Below are 24,049 nucleotides of genomic sequence, written 5' to 3'. Positions count from 1 at the left end.
TGTAACTATCCTGTGCTAATTTAATTTTTTTTAAGTAATCAAAATATTTAGTTTCATTATGGGAAATTATATTAAATGACATTGGTATGACAGGTATCAATCATTTGACATTCAAAGAATTATACTACAAGAACCTTGGAAGGTTTAATGGTGCTAATCATCACTTGTTATTTATTTTTATCTAATTTACAAGTTTTTTAATATTTCTTGTGTTTTTGTACTTTAAATCAACAGTCAGTATAATTTGTGTTGTACTTGGCTCATTAATTCTCGTTTTGCAAATTGAGATTTCTCCAAAAAAGATGCCACCAACTCAAAAATAATCTTTTTCCCCCCATTTACTGATAACATACTTAGTAGCTATTTACATTTTGATTACTTTTCAGTGTCACATTTAATCTATATTGTCCTTTACAATTTGAACACTCACATTACTTGAACTACACACTCCACAGAAAAGTTTCATTAAACACTGTAACCTGGAAATACAACTTTATTGAAACTTATGCATTAGATACACTACATAAAAACCAATAATTAACTGGTACTTGTATATTTAGTATTTTATATTTATGACAAAGCTACTAAGCTAAGACTATATGGCATGGTTCCTAATTTTGAATGATTGATAAAAGGGAAGACAGCAGCAGTACACCCTACCATTCACAATAACAGATTGACTACAACTCTTATAATGTATTCACAGCTAAAAGTGCAAAATCTTCAAAATCAGACATAACACATGTCCAACCCACACCCATATTTAACAGGTAAATAAAGAAAAGCAAGGTACTTTATCCTATGAACAAGTATCAATCTAAACTTCTATGCTTATACTTCTCGTTCCTAATATTTAAACCCATACTTCCAACTTTAACAATCAACCACTCAAACAGAACCACACGAGTAAAATGAAGCCTTAACAACTTGAAAGCTTTAATTCTGTTATCTTTGCTTAACTTCACAGACAAGTCCATATATACGTCTCTTTTCAAAGTTCAAATTTTTTAAACTAACCTAAACTTACATGTAAAATTACACAACCTCATTACTATATTTCTCTCACTTCAGACAAAGAAAACCATTGTTCCTCTTTTTTCTTTTTCTTTTTTTTTTACCATTTACATAGTGTTAAATGTAAAAGTGAACCAATAAATGTAAAATGTTACTTCCACAGAAATTTTTACCACAGTATCATAAACAGAACAACCAAACTTCTCATGATATCCTTTCAACTTAAAGATAAACAAATTTAACTTGAACAAACTGTGTAAAACTTAAACTGAAATACTGAGTAGGTAAAGGGATCACTCATCCTGCTAAAGACAACTAAGTATGAAACTACCTACACAACTGACAATGATACTACAGAATGCATAACAAATTTATTACTCCTTGATAAAACAAATACATGTAGTTGAAATTTAAAATGCCTTGTAAATGCTGAACCATACAATACTTCTTTAATATCAAATTCTAAATTTTACTATATATTAAGTATTTTCATAACAGATTGATCACAATAATTTTATCTTAGCTTCAAGCATGTGATTATAATCATATTATCTTGACTTCAAACACACTGAACAATTTATAACTTAACAAACAAACAGTAATGATGTACAGTTAAGTAAATAAATTACTTTATGAAAAATATGCAACTCTTGAATTTTATAAAAGTTACATCCATGGCATTTACTAACTATATAAATTAGTACTGTACATCTTCAACCCATATCAAACAAGGAGAATGAAACATTGAAACAGCTGTCATATCTTTCCACTTTCTCCAGTGTTTGACAAAGATGTTATCTTACTGGAGATTCAACCTGAAAACAGAAAATATATTAACTAGCTAATTTTACAACACATCTCCATTATCTAAAATAGGAATAAGCCTATAATTTAGAAATAAATGGAAAAGCCTAATTTTATTGGATTACTCAGAACTAATTCAAGAGATGAAATTACAATACTCTTGACAATTTCAAGCCCATATTAACAAAATGTTGTGTTGCCATAGCAAATAAGATATTTGATAATGTTAGAGATGAAAATGAGTATTAGCTGAAGATTCACGAGCCATGTATCTGTATGTCTAAAGTCAGTAACATTAGATTTTATATTTTAACTGATACAATGAGCTTTTCCTATTTACTTAATCTTCAAAATTAATCACTCCACCATTCTCAAATTCGTTGATTATTTCAATCAGATGGATTATCTAAAGAATACTATAATAGGATGCATGTTTTAATAAAATTATATTTTACACTTTACTTACTGTATACTTATTACTGAGTAACTATTGAGATAAAAATTGTTGAAAAGTTGTACCAAGGATCTAGTGTAGTCATTTAGACTACTGTCATGAATAACACGTTAAAACAGAATATGTTATGTGAACAGTAAAGAATTCAGTAAAGGAAAATTGGGCAGAGTTGTTAAAGAGATTCTGTCATATATAGAAAAAGTATTTCTATTAATTTGTTCTTTAACATATTTTGAGCAAAGAATCTCATATTGGTGCTGTCTATATACAATTGAGGTTAAACACAACATTAACCCTGTTTCCTGATAACAATATTCCTAAAACTTTTTTATCTCTTCCAGTGCTAAATACATATGGTATTTGGAAAAGAAAACTAAGATGTATGTTATTACAAAATATACATGGAGATACACAGTATAAATATCAATATCCAAAAGCACTTTCTAAGCACAATTTCCAAAACAAAAACAATAGAACTGTAAATACAAACTTGAGTTTACTAATAGAGGCTGCAATAGTGGCAGTAAACTTTACAAATAACTTGTTAACTAAATAGTTTTAAATTGTGATGTTAATATATATTCATAACTTAATAATATGCATGTATACTAACATATTTATGCAAGAGTTCTTATTGCACTTTTTGTTTGAGCACTTTAGTTCAAGCAAACACTTTTAGATACTTCTATTTAATAACAATAATGAATGTAGAAGAAAAAAATACTGCTATATGTTTTAAATTCTGTTTGGTTTTGTGAGAAACAAAGCTTTACCTTGTTATAACTTATATTAGAAGCCAATATAGTTTTACTCAACTTTCTCAGCTAAAGTTTAAGTTTTTAATCTTATATTATTCTAAGACTCCAATTAATATTTGCACTGGTTTCTTGTAAAGTATTTGTATTGTTTTTAAAACACAATAAATAATTTGATTCAGTATTTATCATTCATACATAGATTTGTAGTTGAGTGGTGATGGTGTACTGGTCATGACAAATGGTAATTTCAGTCGACGTGGTAAAGAGTATACCTAATTAAATATGTTCTTATTTATTATGATTTGAATGCATTGTTTCTTCATTTGGGTATTATCCTTACTATTAACAACATATTATGCCTGATACTTTTAGCTATCTTGATAGATACTTTAACATATACTTAATAAACAATTGGCAAGTTTTTAAATTTATGTATAACAAAATATTTACCATACAGTCAGTACACACTAGTTAATGCATAACACACCATATGACTCAGAAAATGAATTAATTTTGGCTTGAGAAATTTTCCTTGTCATTTATAAAATGAAAAGAACAAATGCAACTGAAATAAAATTGAATTGGACATTATTACAAAAAGAATCTTGAGCTGATTATTTGAAATAGCAAAAACAGTGCCAAACTTCTCATATGTAACAGTAGTAGAAGTAATAGTAATAAATGCAACTTATTTACATTGGATACTTGATATGAAAAATAAAAAAAGAAGGAGGCAATATTCATTCCGGAGTCAGGAGGAACAACATACCAGAGACAGTGGAATAGATGTCTGATTCCTTATTTTGAAAAGCAACTAGACACCCAATCATAAAGGAACATGGGTAAGTAAGGATGGGAAGATCTCTCCATTTGCTTTACTCATGAGATCCACGAGTGACTCCTTTATAAATTAAACTAGTAACTTTAGTGAAAATAGATACACACACCATAAGAAGCTTACAAAAACATCCCATCTCAACAGTGAATGTTATAGGATTATTCATATCTAAATGCAATATATTACGAAGGATATCTGACCAGAAAACACAATAGGTGAGATCTTAAAATAGGATAAATATCAACTAAATACACATGAAGAGAAATATGTCAACTAGCCCCAGTGAAAGGCGAACAGGTGTGTAGAATCACCACAGGAGAAAGACAATACCTGCCTGAGAAAGAAACAGCCAAGTCATGCAGAGAATGTGCTATGAATATACTGGGAGTTGTTAATATCCCAACCTTAATTACATCCTCCAAACGATAGTGATGACAAGCAGCAAAAGACACAGTTAGATGACAAATGGGGTACAAAGAAACACTGTGCAGATGGCAACCTTTACTTCCATGGACAAGTCAAAATAAGCCAGTCAAAGGAGAGTAATAAGTAAATGTAATATGGAATAGATTCATGGGATGCAGAAAGAATCCTTGGAATAAACAGATGGGAAAGATAACATGAAAGGAGGCAATACAAGCCAAACATAATATCAAGAAATGAACCAGACAAAGCTGTCTATCCAAAACCAAAACAGAAGTACAAATGGGAAATAGGAAAGAAAGCCAAACCATCTTCCCAGACAGATGTCTATGTAAGGAAAGCTCAATCAGGATAGAGGATATCATAAGAGAAATGTTAAAGGATAAGGAAACCATCAATGGCTTAAATATCAAAATGATGACCACAAGAAAGAAGGAGGATAAAAAGGAAATAAGGGAAAGAGGTACAGGATTGGGTGGTTGGTTTGGTGATTTATGGCACAAAGCAATTAGGTTATCTGCACCAAACATCCGATAAAAAGTTGAAATAAAAGTAAAATTATTAAAATTAATAAAAGGAAATTAAGGTAAAACAAGGCAAAGTTTAATTTTTGAAATAAAAACATAAATATTATTAAATCCAATTTTTACATCTAGTCTACAATGGTAAGAGAAAAACAACAGTAATACAAGTTGTAAAGGACTTTCTGTAGCATAATTGTAATTGTCATAACTCACCAGGATAACTAACAGGTAAGTTTAAAAATCAGCTTTAGTCACCTGAATTTGGCCTTTCCAGCCCTGCTTTCAAGTTGTTTCATATTATGGCATTTTTAGAAAGTAAAGTAATACATGTTTTCAATGACTTGTAGCAAAATTTTAACTATTAAAACTCTCCAGAATGATTAACAGGTAGTTCAAAGAGCAGCGTTTGCCACCTAAAGTTGGCCTTTCCAGTCCTGATATCGAGTTATTTGATGTTACGGCCATTTTCTAATTTCAAATAAAACTAGATGTACTTTGATTCTTAAAAGAGAATTACATTAAAAAAGGTGTAACGTATAAATTAAAAAACGTTAATAGTATTAAAAAGATTAATGGCCTTTAATGATACAAAAACATTTCTAAGGTAGACACTGTCATCATTGCCAATAACACTGTCTAACATTACAGATAAACCTTGGGACAAAACATCTTCAAAATGGTGCTGTCACTGAGTCATGACGACAGCAAGACAGTAAAATGCCGCTTATTGAACCTAAATGTTACACAGACAACACATTGGCACATCACTTCCAGATGAAAGAAAACAATGAGTTAAAAAACTGTGACCAATGCATAGTCCAATTAGAACAAATTCCTCTTTCTGATCCTTATGGAAGCAAGATGGCCAATGTCCAATAAAGGGTTTTATTTGGAAAAGCTTGTTTTCATGTTGCTCACTCCAAGTCAACTGCCAACTGGCACAGAGCCGAGCCTTAAATATAGGACCATAGTTCACATATGGAACAGGCACAGCAGTGATAGTGCCAGAGCAGACAGATTTAGCTGTGGTGTTGGTGAGCCCATTCCCACAAATACCAACATAGCCTGGTATCCAGAAAAACCGGATAGAAGTAGATATTTAAGAGAAATGGGCCAGCTGGTTTTGAATATCGGTGGGAACAGGGTGAGAATTCACGTGAAGCGATTCCAGAGCTAAGAGAACTAGGTGAGTCAGTATAAATAGTGCAATTTGAGTACTGCTTAGCTTCTATGTGAGGCAGGGCAAGAGAAATGGCATACAGTTCAGAAGTGAACACAGAAGAGGGGATTCTGCATGCAGCCACCAAACGACAACAAACCATGGCAGAGCCCACAGAGTCACCTGATTTCAAACCATCTATATAAATAGGAATGGAAAGATAGTTCGAAAAATGTTCAGCAAATTACAGATGGTACTTCCAATCGGTAGTGTCCACTTTCCTCAGTCCCCTTTAGTAAATGACTGAGGGCAGTCTGCAGCTGCTGTTCAATATACCTCACGTTCGACAAATGACATCAGATGTGAAAGTTGTCGACATAGAGCCTGTTTGCAACAATGAGAGGGAGTTCTTCAGTGATGGCATTAATCTTTATACTGAAAAGTGTGACACTCAAAACACAGCCTTGAGGAACTCCAAGTTCATGTAGAAAAGAACAGGAAAGTGTTGAACCCACACAAACTTGGAATTGCCTGTCCATTAAAACATTTTTAGCAAAAATGGGCAAATGACCCCGTAACCCATATAAGTGGAGGTCTCGCAAAATGCCATACATCCATGTAGTATCATAGGCCTTCTCAAGGTCAAAGAATACTGACACAAAATGTTGTTTGAGAAAGGCTTCTCTGATCTGTATTTCAAATCGAATTGGGTGGTCCATGGTGGAGCACCATCATCGGAATACACACTGGATGAGCAAGAGGAGGTTGTATAATTCAAGGAACCAAACAAGGCATGCATTCCCCATACTCTCTAAGGTCTTACAGAGACAGCTCATCAAAGCAATAGGAAGGTAGTTTGAAGAAAACTTGGAATCATTCCCAAGCTTAGAAAAAGGTAGGACAATAGCCTAGTGCCATGTATCAGGAAAAACATTCTCTCTGCCTTAAAGAAAAGAGGTGAATGCTCTGCCCAAGTCTTGATGGGTAAGAAGGTGGAGGATGAAACAGGAGTGCTAGACACCTGGCAAAAACTTCCTGGCCATAAGAGAGCAGGATCAAGAGGGGAGGAAGAATGTGCAAATGGACACATAACATATAAATGGAGGTTTCACAAAATGCCATACCTTCACATTGCATCATAAACCTCCTCAATGTCAAATAATATTGATACAAGATGTTGTCATTTGAGAAAGATTTTCTGATTGCAAGAGAAGCAGGAGAGAGATGGTGCAGCATTTTGCAACTGATGTACTGCCAGATTGATGAAGGGCCAGTTCAAGTTCCACCAATGTAAAGGGGCAATTACATTCATAGAGACAATCAGCCCAAAAGGAAAGAAGTGACACTCTGCTCAAGTCTTCATGGCTAAAAAGGTGGAGGATGAAGAAGTGCTAGACACCTGGCAAAAGCTTTCACCTAGAATATCAGCAGTGCTCCAGGTATCAGCTACATCCTGGCCATCAGAGAGCAAGAGTGAGAAGGGGACAGAATTATATTGCCCACTGACCTTTCAAATCTTGTCCCATATGACTTTGGAACTGTTGGTAGAAGTTATGTTGGCTGTGAACTTAATTCAAGAGCCATTCTGGCTTTGACATCTTATCCATGAAGGATGTGCACAGGCCTGCTGGAAATCGATGCGAATCAATAGTGTGGGATACCTGTGAAAAGTATCCCAGGCCCGTTTTTGAGCCTTCCGTGCCACATGGCAGGATTACACAATGGATGGGGAAAACGTGTCGAGGTTTCAGAAATACATTGAGAAGCCGCCTGTATAATTCAGTCAGTTACTGCTCCCACACAGTCATCTACTGATGGCTTACAGATGATAGCAGGATCAAGTTCTGTCAAAGCGAAAAAAGAGGGCCAGTTTCTATCATGGCACACGGGTCAGATGGCATCGACCAAAGCTAGTCTCTCTCAAAATTACAGGATAATGATCACTGCATCTTGGGTTATTGTCAACTTTCCATGAAAAGTTGGAGAATAGTGAAGGGGAGCAAACTGAGAGATCAACAGCAGTGAAGAACAGACTACATGCATTAAAATAAGAATAAAAACCACTAATGAAAAGAGAAAGGTTGTGATCAGAGAACATACACTTTATGGAGCAACCCCTACCATCAATATCAGCACTTACCTAGAGTGGATGATGTCCATTAAATTCCCACAGGATTTAAAAGGGAGGTAGCAACTGTTCAATAAGAGCATTAAGATCTGATTGATCATAGGTCTCTCCAGGCAACAGGTAGAGAAAATAAACAGTGATGGTACAACCCAAGGAAACATAGATGGCTACAGCCTCCATGGTTGTGTCAAGTGGAAAAGAGAGGGTGGGCACATACTGATCAACCAACAGTACCACTCGTCCATCACAGAGCCTGTCATTTCTGTGCAAAGAAAACTACTGAAAGATGACTGTGTCGGCAGGTTTCAGAAATGTTTCCTGCAAGGAATGGCATACAGGATGGTAAGAAGCAATCAGTGCTTTGAATGTCATCCAGATTAGAACGTAAACATTAACAGCTCCATTGTATCAAGATGGCCATTTTTATTTATGTGTAGGCAAATTGGGTGGAGAAACTTTCTGTTTATGACCATGTCTTTTTTCTTTATCGTCTTTATTCTAGGGAGGTCTTCGACCTCCACGGATCCTGTCCTGGGTCGCTTGGGCAGGTCTTTATTGTTAGAAGAGGGTTCCAGTGACTGAGAACATGAATGAATGATTGTTTTGCATCTTGGGGTGGGAGAAGAAAATGTACCTGAAGAAAGACCCGTACTCGGAACTAAGGAAAGTGGATCTTGAAGTTTGGTAGAATGTATGTTGGAGACAGAGATGGGTGTTGATGTTGATTCACTAACTTTTTTAACCATGGAGGTCAAATGACATTTCATGTAGTTTGCAAACGATTCTTTTGGAGACACAGAGAGATCCATCTGCACTCCCACTATAGTACTGGAACAAAGTGCAGCAGCATACATCCGAGATGAAGTGGTGGACAGCAACTTTTGAACCTCAAGGTAAGTAATGTTTTGAATCGTCTTCAAACACTGCACCTCTTTCTCTTCCAACCACTTAGGGCAACAATGAAAGTAGGATGGGTGAGAGCCATTGCAATTGATGTAATGAGGGTATATTTCACACTCATAGGCATCATGGTCCTTGCCACCAAAATGAGCACATGTCAAGGAACTATGACATAATGTCTTCGAGTGACTAAACCGGTGACACTGGAAACATCTGAGAGGGTTTGGAATGTATGGCCGTATACTGCAATTAAGATATCCTGCCTTGATGGTGGCAGGTGGATGTGGTGATGTAATTGTCAAAAAGAGGATACTGGTTGGCACCATAATTCCATCTTTGGAAGTGGAAATACGCCTCACTCCAGAAACTCCTTGGGTGGAGAAACCAGCAAGAATTTTTGACTTAGAGATGTTCTTCAAATCCCTCTCAACAATAACTCCTTGTAATGAATTCAAAGTAGCATGAGGCTTGACCTCAAAGAGTATACCCCCAATCGCCTTTGAATGTAAGAACAGTTCACTGTGTTTAGATGTGGATATTTCCACCAATATGTCACTAGAGTGAAGCTTTTTGTCTGACTTTGGAAAGCCAGTAAGTTCCTCTAGTCCTTTCTGAATAAAAAAGGGGAGACATTTTCACTAAAGGTTTGTCTGAAAGAGAATGTAATATAAGAAAATGAGGTATGGGTGTTACAGATGTTGCAGATTGCTGCTCAGAATCTTCAAGACATGGTTGTTTACCAATGGACTGTTTTTTTACTATTTTATTTAAGTCTTTAATTGGAGGATCTGTAATGAAAAAAAGAATGTTTTGTCACCCACTGACCCTACCCACTCTGGAACCCTAAAAGGGAATGCACTACAATACCAAACACGGACACTGTGGCAATGTCAGGGTTTCATGAGCACTATATCCAAACATGAGCATCAGCTACAATGTTTACAACACCTGTTGAGAATATCAACACTCGTACTTGGTTGACCCTAACTGAAGTGGAGCAGCCAACTGACCCTAGGGAAGACACCCCAAAGCTGCCTGTCTACATGAATTCAAGGCAAAAGTGATGTGTTACGGTTGGACCCCTCAACCACCAGGAACCTCTTCTCCCATTCACGGGTCACCAAGCACAGCAAACGAGTGAATGTTAAAAACCCAGAGGGGTAAACTGAAAGAACAGAACCTTCCCTGGGAGGATCCCTCACCACATAGAGGAATCCATATCGAGAGGGAAAATTACATAACTAGGTGAAAAAGTAAACTAAATAACCTGCCTACATAGAGAAAAAGAGAGAAATATACAAAAATTAGAAGAAAGAATAAACATAAAAGTATGGTTTAATAGCAGGTGTTGAACAATGATGGGAAGCCATTGATTAGAAAACTAATAATAATCATTTAATTACAATTTCAGTATCTGGCTTAGGCTTGGCTTAGCTATTATTGATACTGTTTTCCAAAATACTTTTTTGACAGACTCTTTTACTTGTTTGTATAATTTTCCTTTGTCCTTCTTTTACCTTTGTGTTTTTTGTTGTTGTTTTTTTTAACCTAAAATTGACTAGAACACAGGAACTCCTTAATTACTGCTAGGGAAAAGCATGGCAAATGTACTTACAAATTCATATAATTTAAGGACAACAATAGACATGTTGGTCTACCTAAGTTGCTTAACAAAGCCACTAAGCTATAAAAATAAAAACCTCAGTGCTAACCCTTATCATTCAAATATTTATCAAGCCCTCTCTTAGATTATTCATCCTTACAGGGAATGTTTTCTTTTAACAAGTCTTACGTGGCATCATGTCAAATGCTTTCTGTTACACCAAATCCACGACATAAATTTCCCCCATAATTCCACCCTATCAACCATTTCTACGAATTAACAATAACTATAAAATAACAGTTCCTAGTAAGTTCCCTGGTCAATTGATGACGACTAACCATCCTGAACAGCTTCCAAGCTTATTTCTCATGGTCTGACTAACATTTCTCAGTCTACATGCCTAAAATTCCCTATAATTACTACCTCATTAAAGCTGAAGTTTTCTTCTCTGTTGAAAAATATCTTTAAATTTTTTTCCCTTATATCCACTAACAGAAACTCAGAGTTAACCTTCTTGCTATGAGGTTTTACAAACTTTATTTAAATAGAGTATAACTCATAATTTGTACATAAGAATTTTACCTTTCTTTTTAATATGCTACTCCCCTATTAAATAGTCTATAAACATATGTTTAAAGGAAATTTCTATCATCAAAACTGGCTACATAACTAAATTTCAGTTATTTCTATCACATAAAAATTGTCTGTTCCAACTAGTACTCCAAAGTCTTAAATTTTATTTCTTACACTTCTAGCATTACAATAAGTTTACACTGCCATAAAACATTACTTCTGTACTTTGTTCTCATACTAGACTTTTCTCTATATCTTAATTTTTCATTTAGTGTATTTTAGCCCTCACCACTGTCTAATCCTAATTTAAAATTGCCCTTATATTTGAGTTTAGAGATCTTGCAAAACAGCTAAACCTTGACCTATTTAAATGTAAACAATCTATTCCAAAAAGCTATTTTCCCATTGAACTGAAAATATTCTCATCCTTTCATATTAACCCAAGCCTAACATTTAGACTAAGTAACCTACTCATAATTTCATCCTTACAATTAAGCCTTAATAATATCCCTAACAAAATTAAGTTATTGTAGCCCTTTTTACAAAAATGTCTTTAACAACCCCTACTACTTTACAATTAGCTTCTCTGAATTGTCTTTCTCTACATCATTAGCCCTATGTGCACAACAAAAACTGCATCACTGTTAGACCTCTTTACTATATAACTTGCTTGTCAGTTACATCACCACCCTTACAATAGTGAATGAAACCTGGTTATGCCATAAAGCCAGTAAAGCACCTTTAGGCTTTATCTTCATTTAATCATAAAATGCATTGTTTTGACCTTTTCTTTGCATCTAGATGCTTGATACATTAAGAATAATTGAAATAATAGCTTGAGTAATAATTAATACATATTTGTTACTCTACAGAATTAACATTTATTTTATTAACATCCTTTGGTTTATACTGTGAAATGGCTGCTGTTGTGATTTTGCCTCTTTTATGAGCTGTTCTAATTTAGGAATTTTCTAAAAGCTCTTTATAATGTTATAAAAAAAGAAAAGAGAAAGTGGCTCCTGACACTCCCTATCACCTATAAGCTTTTATGCTTTTCATCATGGCTAGCCTAGTGATACCTGAGACAAATGCTCAGGATTACACTTTCATCTGCACAAACTAAAGGCTCAAACATGTTACTTAATAGAAATCACTCATTATAATTAAATCCACTACTTCTAAGTTCTGTCCCTATTACTAGCACTGTTTCCAACTTTATATATAAAGTCATAACTGGCTACAGTATCCATTGCATGTAGAAGTTTGAGATCCTCTTGACATCCAACTGAAATTCCCCACTTTACCCTTCTCTCTATCAGTATCACCTCTTATTTATGATAGCCTTCAATTTTTCCTCCAACCTGCAAACTCTAAAAAATTGCACATCTGCACTACTACAACCAGTTATAGTTTCCTTAAAAGTATCATTACCTCTCCCAAGTTACCAGATAAAACCCACTCTTTGCATGCATTACAATTTACAAACTGAGCACTTAATCAGTTATGGCTTAAGTTATATTACCCTTAACCACTGTAATCTGAGAATATATAATCAACACTAAAAACAAGTTGGCTATAAACAGCATTGTTATTGGCAAAGTCACTTTAACTTAATGTTTGAGTATGACCACTGTAGCCTTTCCAAATTATTTTCAATTTAAATTCAGCTGATCAGTTATTAAATAAAGATACGATAGGTTCATTTTTTGTTTCTGTAAGTTACATAAAGATACGATACTCTACAAGTGTATAAACCAATCGCTTTTGAAAGATGGACTTTTCTTCAGAGGCAAAATGCAACAAATTTTAGTTATGACTATTAGTATTAATACAAATAGGTACTTTTAACATTTAATTCTAAAATTTTAAGTTAAACCTATTCACTTTAATTCGTCTGAAAACATTATGAATGAATGAACTCATTGTTGCTCTTGCTACTAATAGTATCAAAAAAACAAAACAAACTACAATATACTTCTAATCTTCTTCGTCTTCATCGGGAACGAAAATATCATTTTCCTCCAGAAACGCTGCCCCTTCCTTGCTGATAGTTGCTCCTAAATACAATCCTGGTAAAAACACAAAAAGTGTTCGTATGAGACCAAAGGGAACTCTTTCTGGTTCAGGAAGAAAAGCTCCAGTTTCTGTTGTAACTTTTGTCCTGTTTTGGATCAGTGGTTTTTGCGGATTCCGTTTAAGTTTAAACATGAATTCAGATCGTAAATAAATTAAATTTCGAACTACCCTTAAAGAATAAACCATAACTATTTGTTAGGGTTAAGACGTCTTCTACCACCTTTCGTACACTAGCGTCAGTTGCGTAAGGTACTAAATTTTGCACTTCCGGTGTCGTCAGTTATTGTGATAGCTTCTATAATTACTTTAAGCAACAAAATAAAAATGGAATAAAACATAATAGGGCCATTCAGCGGCTTACAATGCTAAAAACTAGGCTTTGATATCCATAGTTAGCATAACACAGACTATTAGTTTACAGTTTCTTCTATTCAGGTTGGTTAATAATTGCATGTCTATTTACTAATTTAAGGAGTACTTATTGCTTCTCCTTCTTTTTCCTTCAGGCTCGGCATGGCCAAGCGTGTTAAGGCGTTCGACTCGTAATCCGAGGGTCGCGGGCTCGAATCCCGGTCGCACCAAACATGCCCTTTCAGCCGTGGGGTGTTATAATGTTACGGACAATCCCACTATTCGTTGGTAAAAGAGTAACCCAAGAGTTGACGGTGGGTGGTGATGACATTGCTAAATTAGGGGCGGCTAGTATAGGTAGCCCTCGAGTAGCTTTGCGCGAAATTCAAAACAAACAAACAAAACAATATTTTCCCTTTTTTTAAATATTTCTCATATTTATCCATCATCGAATATACAGTTTTATAATCACTTTCTATGAACTACTGTATCCTTTCAGGATTATTTTAACTTAAATTAATGAGTTCTTAGATATTAATATTAATTACAGTGATACGAAAAAGTACTTTAACTGTTTTGTGACAAACGACGACCACAGCTCAGGTTTCATGATTCATGTTCCGTTAATGATTTGCACTTTTACGCCATGAATGTGTTCTGAGCGTATGGCTTAAATATTGTTATTCGGTCTAAATTCGAAATTAGGTACAGCTATTGTAAATGCCTCTTGCGTATGCGCGAAATTTAACAAACAAACAATCGTTGAGATATTTCATATTGGTTCCCAGAGCATCATCATCTCAATTTATACATAAATATTGAAACATACCAACCATACCAGATAGACTCCTACATATTACAATAACGTATTTTGATAAAAATTGGATGAAAAATGAATTATTGTGCGAACTAGACAGGTACCTCATACATGATGAAGATAGTCCTAAACACCTCTCCCCGATGAACATATATTTTAAACATAAAAATAAATAAATGAAATAATAATAATAATAATATAGATAAAAAGTAATATATATATATATTTAAAAAAAGGGCCACCATCAAACAAGACATCTTACTGATAGGGCAAAAGAATATCTATATATGCATACCAGCACATGGACATTGCCCTGAAAAGGGTCGGAGTAATTCAGCCCACTCTGACCCAAAATGCAGTAACTAACACAATCACACACCGCATGACCACATAAATAAAGGAAGGAGATTGAGGTCAAAGAGCACCTGTCCCTCCAGGGTGCATATGATACCCAAACTCAAGAGAGATTTCATATTGCGTTAGCAGAAGGATTGCTTGCAATGTGCATATTTTGAGACTTGAGCAGATCTTATGCCAGAGAACTTCCTCGGTCTCTTTGCTTTATATAAATATAATAAGCTATAATCAGCAAATGTTATAACATAACTTATATGGAATAACTCTATTAAGAAATTGAAGACTTTGAAATTAAATGTTTTATAGATCATTTTGAGCTTAATTATTGTGAAATAACTTTTTCATGATCTATAACAAGGCAAGTTTAAACTTTATGTTGCTTTGCTCCTACTTGGGGTGAGAGTGTTAAAAAAAAAAAGAAAGAAAGAACAAAGTAAGTTCCAATACTTAATACTAGTTAGCACCGGCAGAATTTCACCACTAAGTGGGAGAAGCCTTAATTTATTTTACTTACACTCACCCTACCTATAAAAGTACTTCAACATTTTAAAAACAGACACGAAAACATGCATATGTTTACAAGAACAATCATAGTAATTCGTGCAATCCATAATAATAAAAAGCTGTCAGTATTTTGTTGTTTCAACATATAAGTTTATACCCAGTTTCAGAATTTAAAGTTTATCCCCATCATTATCATTTGTTTAAGCTTGAGAAATACTCATGTAAAAGTGATGCCTGCCCACTTTTCTCGTTTCGTTGTATTATGTGTATCATTGGTTAGTTATTTTTTTATTTTGCAAAATAATTCTTATTTTAATCATTTTTTAAAATTATATTTATCCCAGTATAGGAAGTTTTTGAGTAACATAAGATTTTTAAAAAATCGTTAAGTTCAATTCGTTGTATCTGGCTTTGTTTTTTTATTATTCTCTGAAGATGATATCTGTTCTTCACATGGAAATTAATAACGTTCTGATGCAGACTTGAACAGTGTTCTTCATGGTAAACCAGACAGTGTCATGAGATTAGATCCTCTTCTGTGTTGAATGAGGGTAACCTGATATGTGAGTAGCACAAATTACTATGGCTAAATTTCATTTTTATTACCAAATATAAAATATTATCTTTAAACATCATTACACGAAATCTTATATAAGTTGGTTGAAAGGAAGATATCTTGGAGGAAGAAAGCTAGTTGATCAATTATTGAACCTAGTGAAAGGCAATTGTCACACATCCATGTTTTTGTCTTAGCAATAAATAAAGATTGCTTTCATTATGTATTACATATTGTATCACTCTGTTTATCTCTTTGCTTAAAATCAGCCCAGTTAAACTCAAACCCACTTCATGATTCATCCTGCTGATCCTCCTGTTACAAAACAGAACTACTTAGTACTCTTTGTAGAAATAAACTTAACATGAAAATACTATAGAGCAGATAGAAAGGGGCATTATGATGCTATGATCACAGGATTTCATCGTGGAATTGTTGTTGTTCTGTTTGCTTGCTTGTTTGTGTTACTAATGTGTATTCTGTATTTAGTTGAATTCTTGTAATATATGAGCTTAAAGGAACACTTTTTATTGAAAGAATGGTATCTTCTGTGAGAGAGAGAGTTTGCGCTGAAGAGAAACAGTTGTATGGAAGGGGTGTCGAGTCTAAGAAAAGTCTCTCCTGAAATATTACTTTTGCTGATGTTGATAAAGTCCCTGACATTAATCTCTGTGTAAATCAGCACTCAGATTCATTTATGCCATTGGCAAACAGATGTTCTACTTGGAAAAGTGTTCACTTTCAGCCAAAGCACGATCTGGCGCAACTGAATGTAATGGAGAAAATAAAGTCCCACTTTATGCCACTCGTAGCATTCCTGCTGCTTTTGAGAAGCTAAAGGAGTTTCACTCAATGAGAGGTGCATGTTCTATATCAATAGTATTTAGATGTTTGGTTGCATATTCCAGTCTATGAATAAAAACCTGAGAATGATATTATAGTGGATAAAAAAAGCAAGCTTGAAACTGAGTCCAAGAAAATGCACACTCATATTTACGTAAGTGACGGTTTGTGGCCAACTTTTTCAAAGTAACAGTACCGTTGCCTGTTCTCATAAAAACTGAGATACGTTTCGGATCAAGTGAACAACGTTATCAAACATTCTAATCCCTTAAGCTTGATTTAGTGGATGCTCCAGTACTGGTTATGTCCACGACAAGACAGCAAGTTTGTATTGAACGCTTATATCAGTAATAATGGAATTTGGGCTGTGGTAATGCAGTTGCAGGATTTGGTAAAACATGTAATCATGTATTGTAGTCGAATATTTATGGCTTCTGTTAATGTGCTATATGATAAAGAAAAAAATGCCTTTACAAAGGCTCCTATACATAAAAATTTTCTCAACCCAAATCAGCCGCTTTTACATATATATTTTTCAAGAGTTGGCGGTGGGTGGTGATGACTAGCTGCCTTCCCTCTAGTCTTACACTGCTAAATTAGAGACGGCTAGCACAGATAGCCCTCGAGTAGCTTTGTGCGAAATTCAAAAACAAACAAACTGTTCTGGATGCGCTGCGCTATACAATTATAATCAGACCTCACTATTCGTTCATACAAGAGGATCCTAAAAGTTAACGATGGATGATATTAAACAGTTTCGTAACCAGTAGTTTATCGGTTTTAACCCAGGAACGGTTATATACAAATATATATATCCGTTTCTGTAGCTTTTAGTGAAAATTCTGAAACAAACAAACACCCCAGTTTCCAGTAGCACACTAGTTAACTCACTTATTGTTTTATTTAACTGTAATTAGCGTTATGCATTAATTAATATTAATTTTCAAATCAAGCTGTGCAAGTAGTTAACTGAATTACATAAACTTTCTATTAAGATTTAATAATCTTATTTCAAATTTCATGATAGCATTCCTCTACTCTTTGATAGATTGTTTAGGCAGAGTATTCATGATGAAACTCTGTAGAATGGACGGCAACTACCTGTTTTGTCTCCAAAACAGGCAGTTGCCGTCCATTCTACAAAGTTTGTTCAGCATTCCTATATTTGAGACACTATGCATCTGATGATATTTACTGGCCTGGCATGGCCAAGCGCGTAAGGCGTGCAACTCGTAATCCGAGGGTCGCGGGTTCAAGCCCGCGATGCGCTAAACATGCTCGCCCTCCCAGCCGTGGGGGTGTATAATGTTACGGTCAATTCCACTATTCGTTGGTAAAAGAGTAGCCCAAGAGTTGGCGGTAAGTGGTGATGACTAGCTGCCTTCCCTCTAGTCTTACACTGCTAAATTAGGGACGGCTAGCACAGATAGCCCTCGAGTAGCTTTGTGCGGAATTCCAAAACAAACAAACAAACAAACAAAAAGATATTTACTTGAGTTGCTTAAACATCGGAATATTTTCTATAAGTAACACTAAAATACAAGGGTGACATTCTTCTACTACTCACCGGTACTGAATACCGGAATTTTTTTAAAGGCTGTACTAGTACCGGGATTTATTTGAGCTGTTGTCGTTTTTATGTTTACAAGTAGATTGTTTTTTCTTTTTCAAAAATAGGTCCACTTCACCCAGCTGAGTACCTTTACTTTCTTATGAGAATTTCACCCATATTAAAATATCGTTTTTCTAAATAAAAGATGGATGTGATTTAACAAAATAAAATCATAGCAGAAGACTTATGTATCTCATGATTTTCTTGTCATAATTCAAGAAAATAAAATGACAGTAACACTTTAAAATACAAATTTTACATTAACATTTCATCAAAGAGTACAAAGTAAAATGAATATTCTGCAGATTTCAAGCTTTTGTTTTTAATTAAGCGTAAACCTACACAATGTGTGGTGTTCTGCCCATTACGGGTATCGAAACATGGTTTCTAGCGTTCTAACTCCGAAAAAATGTCGCAGTGGCACTGGGGTGAGCGAACTGAAAGTTACTGACATTATTAATTCAACTGATATGCATTAAATTTTTCAAAAACACCCAATTTTATAGGAAAATATAATTAATGACGCTTAATTAATCACAAAGCTTAATATTTGTGATTGATATTTTCTTTCTAAATTTCAACTCAGTTTTGGACATTGGCTAGTTTATTCTATACTTCCTGTGTAGTAAAATATGTAAAATCAAACACATTTTAAGCGATATATTTAAATTTTATGTTTTAAGTGCACCTGTTGACTATTTGTAAGAGCTTTTGTTCTTCCTGATTTATTTTTTAATTTTTGTTTTGGCCCTTTTGTTTAGGTTGCTTTTTCATGATTTAAGTTTTCTTCTTTACACCGCAAGTAGATATTTGTATCTATTTGAGGATTTTAAATATGGCGTCGACTTGTAAATACTTTGATGAAGACGCTGTATATCGGATCAATAAAAAAGGAATAATAGAATTTGGCTTGGTTTTAGAGAATTCAGAATTTGTTAGTAGTGACGAAGAAGAAGATTTGGAACACAATATTCCAGAATGGGAGAGGATGAAACGAGGCCACGTAAGAATCGCATGGCATCCGAAAGGTCGTGAAGAAGTGTTACCGGAAAAAAGGGTGAATTTCACTAGTAATATAATATTAATGTTTAAATAGTGATATAGGTACATAGTAGCTTAATATTATAGGTAATTTACTATTACGTAATTCCTGTTCTGAACGTATACAACCAGATTTAAATAGGATTCCAAATACATGAACAAACTGGGAATAGACAAGTTAATTTCTGCAAATACACCTTCCAGTAGCTCCATTACAAGTAAAACAATTTTTATGGTAAATATTTATTTATTGGCCATCTCCAGCATTCCTCTGACACAAACATTTTCTCGTGTTTGTTACACAGGTAATGATGAAGTCTGCACAAAACAGAAACAGATGTCATTTTTTTTCTTTTACTGAGATGGTAATAAAGTCTGCAGAAAACATTAATACACACCTTTTTTTTTGGTATTAGGATTCTTGAGACACTCTGTTTCAACCAAGATAAGAAATAAAACCAATACTTTTACATATTTAAAGCCACGTATTAGTAATTTTAATTTTAGCGAGCCTCAATAATGTCAAAGTCATATAATCTGCTAAGTGCATAGTCTACAATCTTAACAAATTATTTTACCTAGCTGATTACCCATGGTGCCAATACTTACTTGAGGTGCCAACAGGTGGTATGGATGATAGTGCATGATGGTTATGAGTGAGTTGCACCCTTTTATAGTAATCTCTGTTGAATTTTTTTTCTTGTCTAAAAACAAAAACATGACAATACTCTGTAAAAGTCGAACCTGTGTGTGTGATCTCTTTATCTTTGTTTTGCTCTACTATGTGCAGCAAATTTAATTGCTCAATTTTTTGTTGTACATTTGAATGGAGGAAAATAAAGTTTTCCAATATGGGAAGTAAAGATAAAATGGAAAAATTTTGACCCCTATTGTAAATTTACATGCCCACTGGCTAAATATTTTGTAAAGTTGGGCATTGCACATTGTGTAATAAAAGAAGTTTTTTCAGTATCTTACATGTAAGTAAGAGTTTCATTATTGTATGATGTTTCTGTGAAACTACTTTTATTTCCTTACCAGCATAACACTGTTATCTTAATGTCTTTTGAAGGTCAAAATATTTCTCATCTGAAAGTAATGTGCAGTGTTTAATGAGGTTAGTGTGTGTGATTCATCAAACACCATATTTAAACTTTCTCACATACAACGTATATAGTATCATAAATGAAAACTTCTCTCATCAAATCTGTCTCACAGATTTAACCATTTTTCTCTTATATGTAATCCTTGCACCACATTTAAAATTTTCTACTCACTCTTGAGCTGTAGCACTATGTTTGAAAGAGTCTTTTGAATATTTTTACCATTAAAGCACTTCAGTAATTTTTTGTGTGGTTAATAATTTGCCCAATCTGCTGCTTTAAGCATCATTTGATACTACATGCATAGTAAAAAAAAATGTTTGTTGATTCCTGTCACCAAGTATGCTGTACTTTTTGTGATAAATTACGAGTTCTAACACATCTGGTAAGCAATTTTTAGTTTCTGTGCATTCCACCATATACGTTTATTTCAACGTACCAGATAACAGTATCTAGTATTTTGCAAGTAACACAAATGAATATGGCAGTAATTTTGTGATCTTAAATATTTTCTTTTCTTTATTAAAAAAAAAAAAATTAATGTAGAAAATGTATGGAAAATTTGAATTATCAGGTTTTTTTTTGGCATGTACTATTCTTGTACTTATTTTCTTGGAGGTTTCAGGATAAGGTTAAATGTGATATTATTGGTGTGAACTGTAATAGCTAAATGTTTAAACAAAAAATATTAAGTTAAATTTGTAATGCACTTAACTGCACTTATTTTTCTTATATGATTTGGTAAATAACAGGGAAAAGTCAGTAGTAGTAAAAATGTAGATATAAAATTATCAAAACATTGATTTTCATGAGAATATAAAGAAGAATAGTGTGCTATTAAGCCCCTTGGGTCATTGAGGTTACTTCTCACACACGTTAATAAGTGTTCAAAATATAAAATTCAAGTTTAGTTTTTCCAATTTATATATGTATTAATCAAAATTTTAAAAAGGTTAAAACTTGCTATACATACAGCATCATTAGGCAAATCACCTGGCAAGTTTGAACTTTTAAACTGAAAGTATTTTGTCAACAAACAATTCTGCATTTTAGCATCCAAAGTGTAACATACTCCAAATAGGCAAGCTATTTCCCATGTTTATTTCTGCCATTCAAAAACTGACTGGCATATGAGATCTCCCCTATTCTATTTTGTTTTACTGTATTTATTACTTTATTTTATTTTGCTAATACTTAGATTTTAACTTTATTTCCAACTGCCCACTCCACGTGGTTTCCAAAGAGACAGGGATTTGTTAAAGTGAGTGTGGTTTTTATTTCATCAAAATATGTGGAGGATTTAGAGCTGCTATCATATTAAACCTAAAATGAATAGTTGTGTGTATAAAGTTTTTAGAAGTTGTGTTTAAATCTTTTTATTATTTTTTTTCACAACACAAATGTTTCACTCACACAAGAAATATGTCTTTTACAAGTTGCTATACCTCATGTTCATTACTCTACTCTATAATTTTTTCAGGTTTTGGATTGATCACCACAAAAGGATCTAGGTGCTTCTTAATAGAAGTACCTTCTGTTTTTTTCCAGAATCTAAGTATCACCAGTAACATTTCTGATATGGTACCTTAGCTTTTTTAATTCAGTGCTGCTCCTATATGCAAAATATTTCTGCATGCCACTATTGTTGAAACTCCCACTTATCACATGATTAATGTGGTTCACTGAATCTTTGCATATAAATTATTTTGTGAGAACTCTTTATGAATAAGGATGCAGCACACCCTCCTAATGCATGTTTCTCCCTTTATTCACCAACCTAACCATTACTTCTCATTAAGCAGTTGTCACATTTGGACATTTTACAATTTCCTGCAAATTTATGTAATTCTTTTTTTTTCTTCTCCATACACTAGTGCTTTTAGTTCCCATTGAGTTACTGCTTTCATAGTTTCTACACAAAGGGTTCTGTCACTTTAAAGGACATGGACTTTTTGGAAGCCCTTATTCCTTTCAGTCTGGTATATATGTGTTCCCCTCAGAGGTCTCTGCACATCCTGTGGAATCTTGCTTGGGATTACTGATTACCCAAGTGCTGTTTCTTTCACCTTGGCTAGGTTTTTGTTGAATCATAGATGCTTATCTCCAAGTTTGGAAAGTGTTGGTCCATTAGGAAGAGGTTTCTTTACAGTTGTGTCTCGGATCATAATGGATTACAATTTCAACATCTTGGAGCATATAGCAGTACAACATGCTTTGGCTCATTTTCTTTCACTGTTACAGTACCAATACTGCTGTATTTTGACAATTCTAAAGTTGTGGCCTCTTTCAGCTGCTATGGGGGCACCTCTTACTGTTTCCTTTGTGGTCAAACTTTGGACCCATACATTGTTGATAAATCTCCTTTTTGTCATGTTCCATGTGCTTTTCACTTTGTGGCATGTTGTTTTGAACACTTGACAAGGTTTATATCACAGAATTGTTTTTCGATTCTTAGGTTTTGAGGTGGCCATCCAATCAGTGGGTTCTCCTCATCTGGATCTTTTGTTAGTTTATTCCAGCACTAAGTTATTTCTGTTTTGGTCTCCAGTTTGCTATTCTTAAATTCTGGCAGTGGATTTTCTCAGTCAAAACTGTACCTGCTGGTTTCATTTACTTTACTTCTAGATTTGTGAATCTCCTTATTATGTGGTTCTTCCTCCTCAAACTTTGGCAGTTCATGAGGGTCATTCTTCCTTTTCTCCATTTTATCTTCCATCCTTTTCCCACCATTATTCCTAGTCTGCTTCAGATAGATATCTATGTTCAGTGTGTGCTCTTTGTCGTTCCTTTACCCACATGGTCTCCTTTAGTGGTTCACCTTTTCATCCCTTGAACCATTCATATGTACGTGATTTTCCTTCTTTTATCCTTATAATGCGAGATCATCAGTGGATTTGATTGATCTAATACTCCCTACCTTTTTCTTCTTGAATTCTGTTCTAGGCGTCTTCACTTGAGATCAGGTGCCTTCCCTTTTTCCTGGAGTCTTACTCCATTATCCATTGGAGAAAACTCATCAGTAAAGTATGTGGCTTACATACATTCTCCTCCACTATCATCATTGGGTAGCAGTTTCTTTTTTGTCAGGGTACCATTTTCTGCCTTTTGCCATCTTTCAATATTTTGTGTGGTTGTATCTGGGTGAATTATCTTTTATATATATATATTTTCCTCTAGGAGCATGTCTTGTTTAGAATTTGGATCCCATCCGTGTATGTTCCCTGTATCTCAAATCTGCACTGTATTGCCAAAATGAAATAATAAAACACAACATACCCATGACCAGTTGAGATGGGATGTTCCACAATATTACTAGTAATTTTTCCTTGTGATAAATTTGTTTCATTTGTTTCATTTCCAGGCTATACCAACCCATGGACTAACATCAGTAAAGTGGAAGGGGATAGCTGTCCATTCCTGCTGTTCCTTCAATTGAATAAATCAGGGGTGGTCTACTTAACAGTATAGGGTTTTCTTGGTCATCTATTGCACTGTCTCCTGTGTTGGCATTCCTCTTTACTCTCAATCACATTTTATCCTTTTTTATCCTTCTAGTGGAGTATGGAAGTCTGTGCTACTTTTCATTTCCAAGCTGCTGGGGTGGTGGACCA

The 24,049-nt window shown here is 34.3% G+C and overlaps 1 protein-coding gene and 1 long non-coding RNA gene across 5 annotated transcripts in view; one reads left to right on the top strand and one right to left on the bottom strand.

Annotated features, from left to right (window-relative positions):
- Nucleotides 1-475: 475 nt before the first annotated feature.
- LOC143233134 (uncharacterized) lies at nt 476-13,508 on the bottom strand. Its single transcript, XR_013018001.1, has 2 exons — nt 13,154-13,508; nt 476-1,829 (listed from the first exon to the last, which is right to left on the bottom strand). It is a non-coding gene; the product is annotated as an uncharacterized LOC143233134 (long non-coding RNA).
- A 5,421-nt stretch (nt 13,509-18,929) lies between these two features.
- LOC143233133 ((E3-independent) E2 ubiquitin-conjugating enzyme UBE2O-like) overlaps nt 18,930-24,049 on the top strand; it is an 88,127-nt gene continuing 83,007 nt past the window's right edge. For all 4 annotated transcript variants that reach the window (XR_013018000.1, XM_076469067.1, XM_076469068.1 and 1 more), the window contains exon 1: nt 18,930-19,351. Coding sequence is in view for 3 of the 4 variants with exons in the window: in XM_076469067.1 (XP_076325182.1) it covers nt 19,130-19,351 (222 nt within the window). In the remaining variant the exon portion in view is untranslated. The remainder of the gene's footprint in view (nt 19,352-24,049) is intronic.

This window comes from Tachypleus tridentatus, chromosome 12 (assembly GCF_004210375.1).
Source record: "Tachypleus tridentatus isolate NWPU-2018 chromosome 12, ASM421037v1, whole genome shotgun sequence".
Classification (NCBI taxonomy): domain Eukaryota; kingdom Metazoa; phylum Arthropoda; class Merostomata; order Xiphosura; family Limulidae; genus Tachypleus; species Tachypleus tridentatus.
This window is presented reverse-complemented; position numbering and strand designations above follow the sequence as displayed.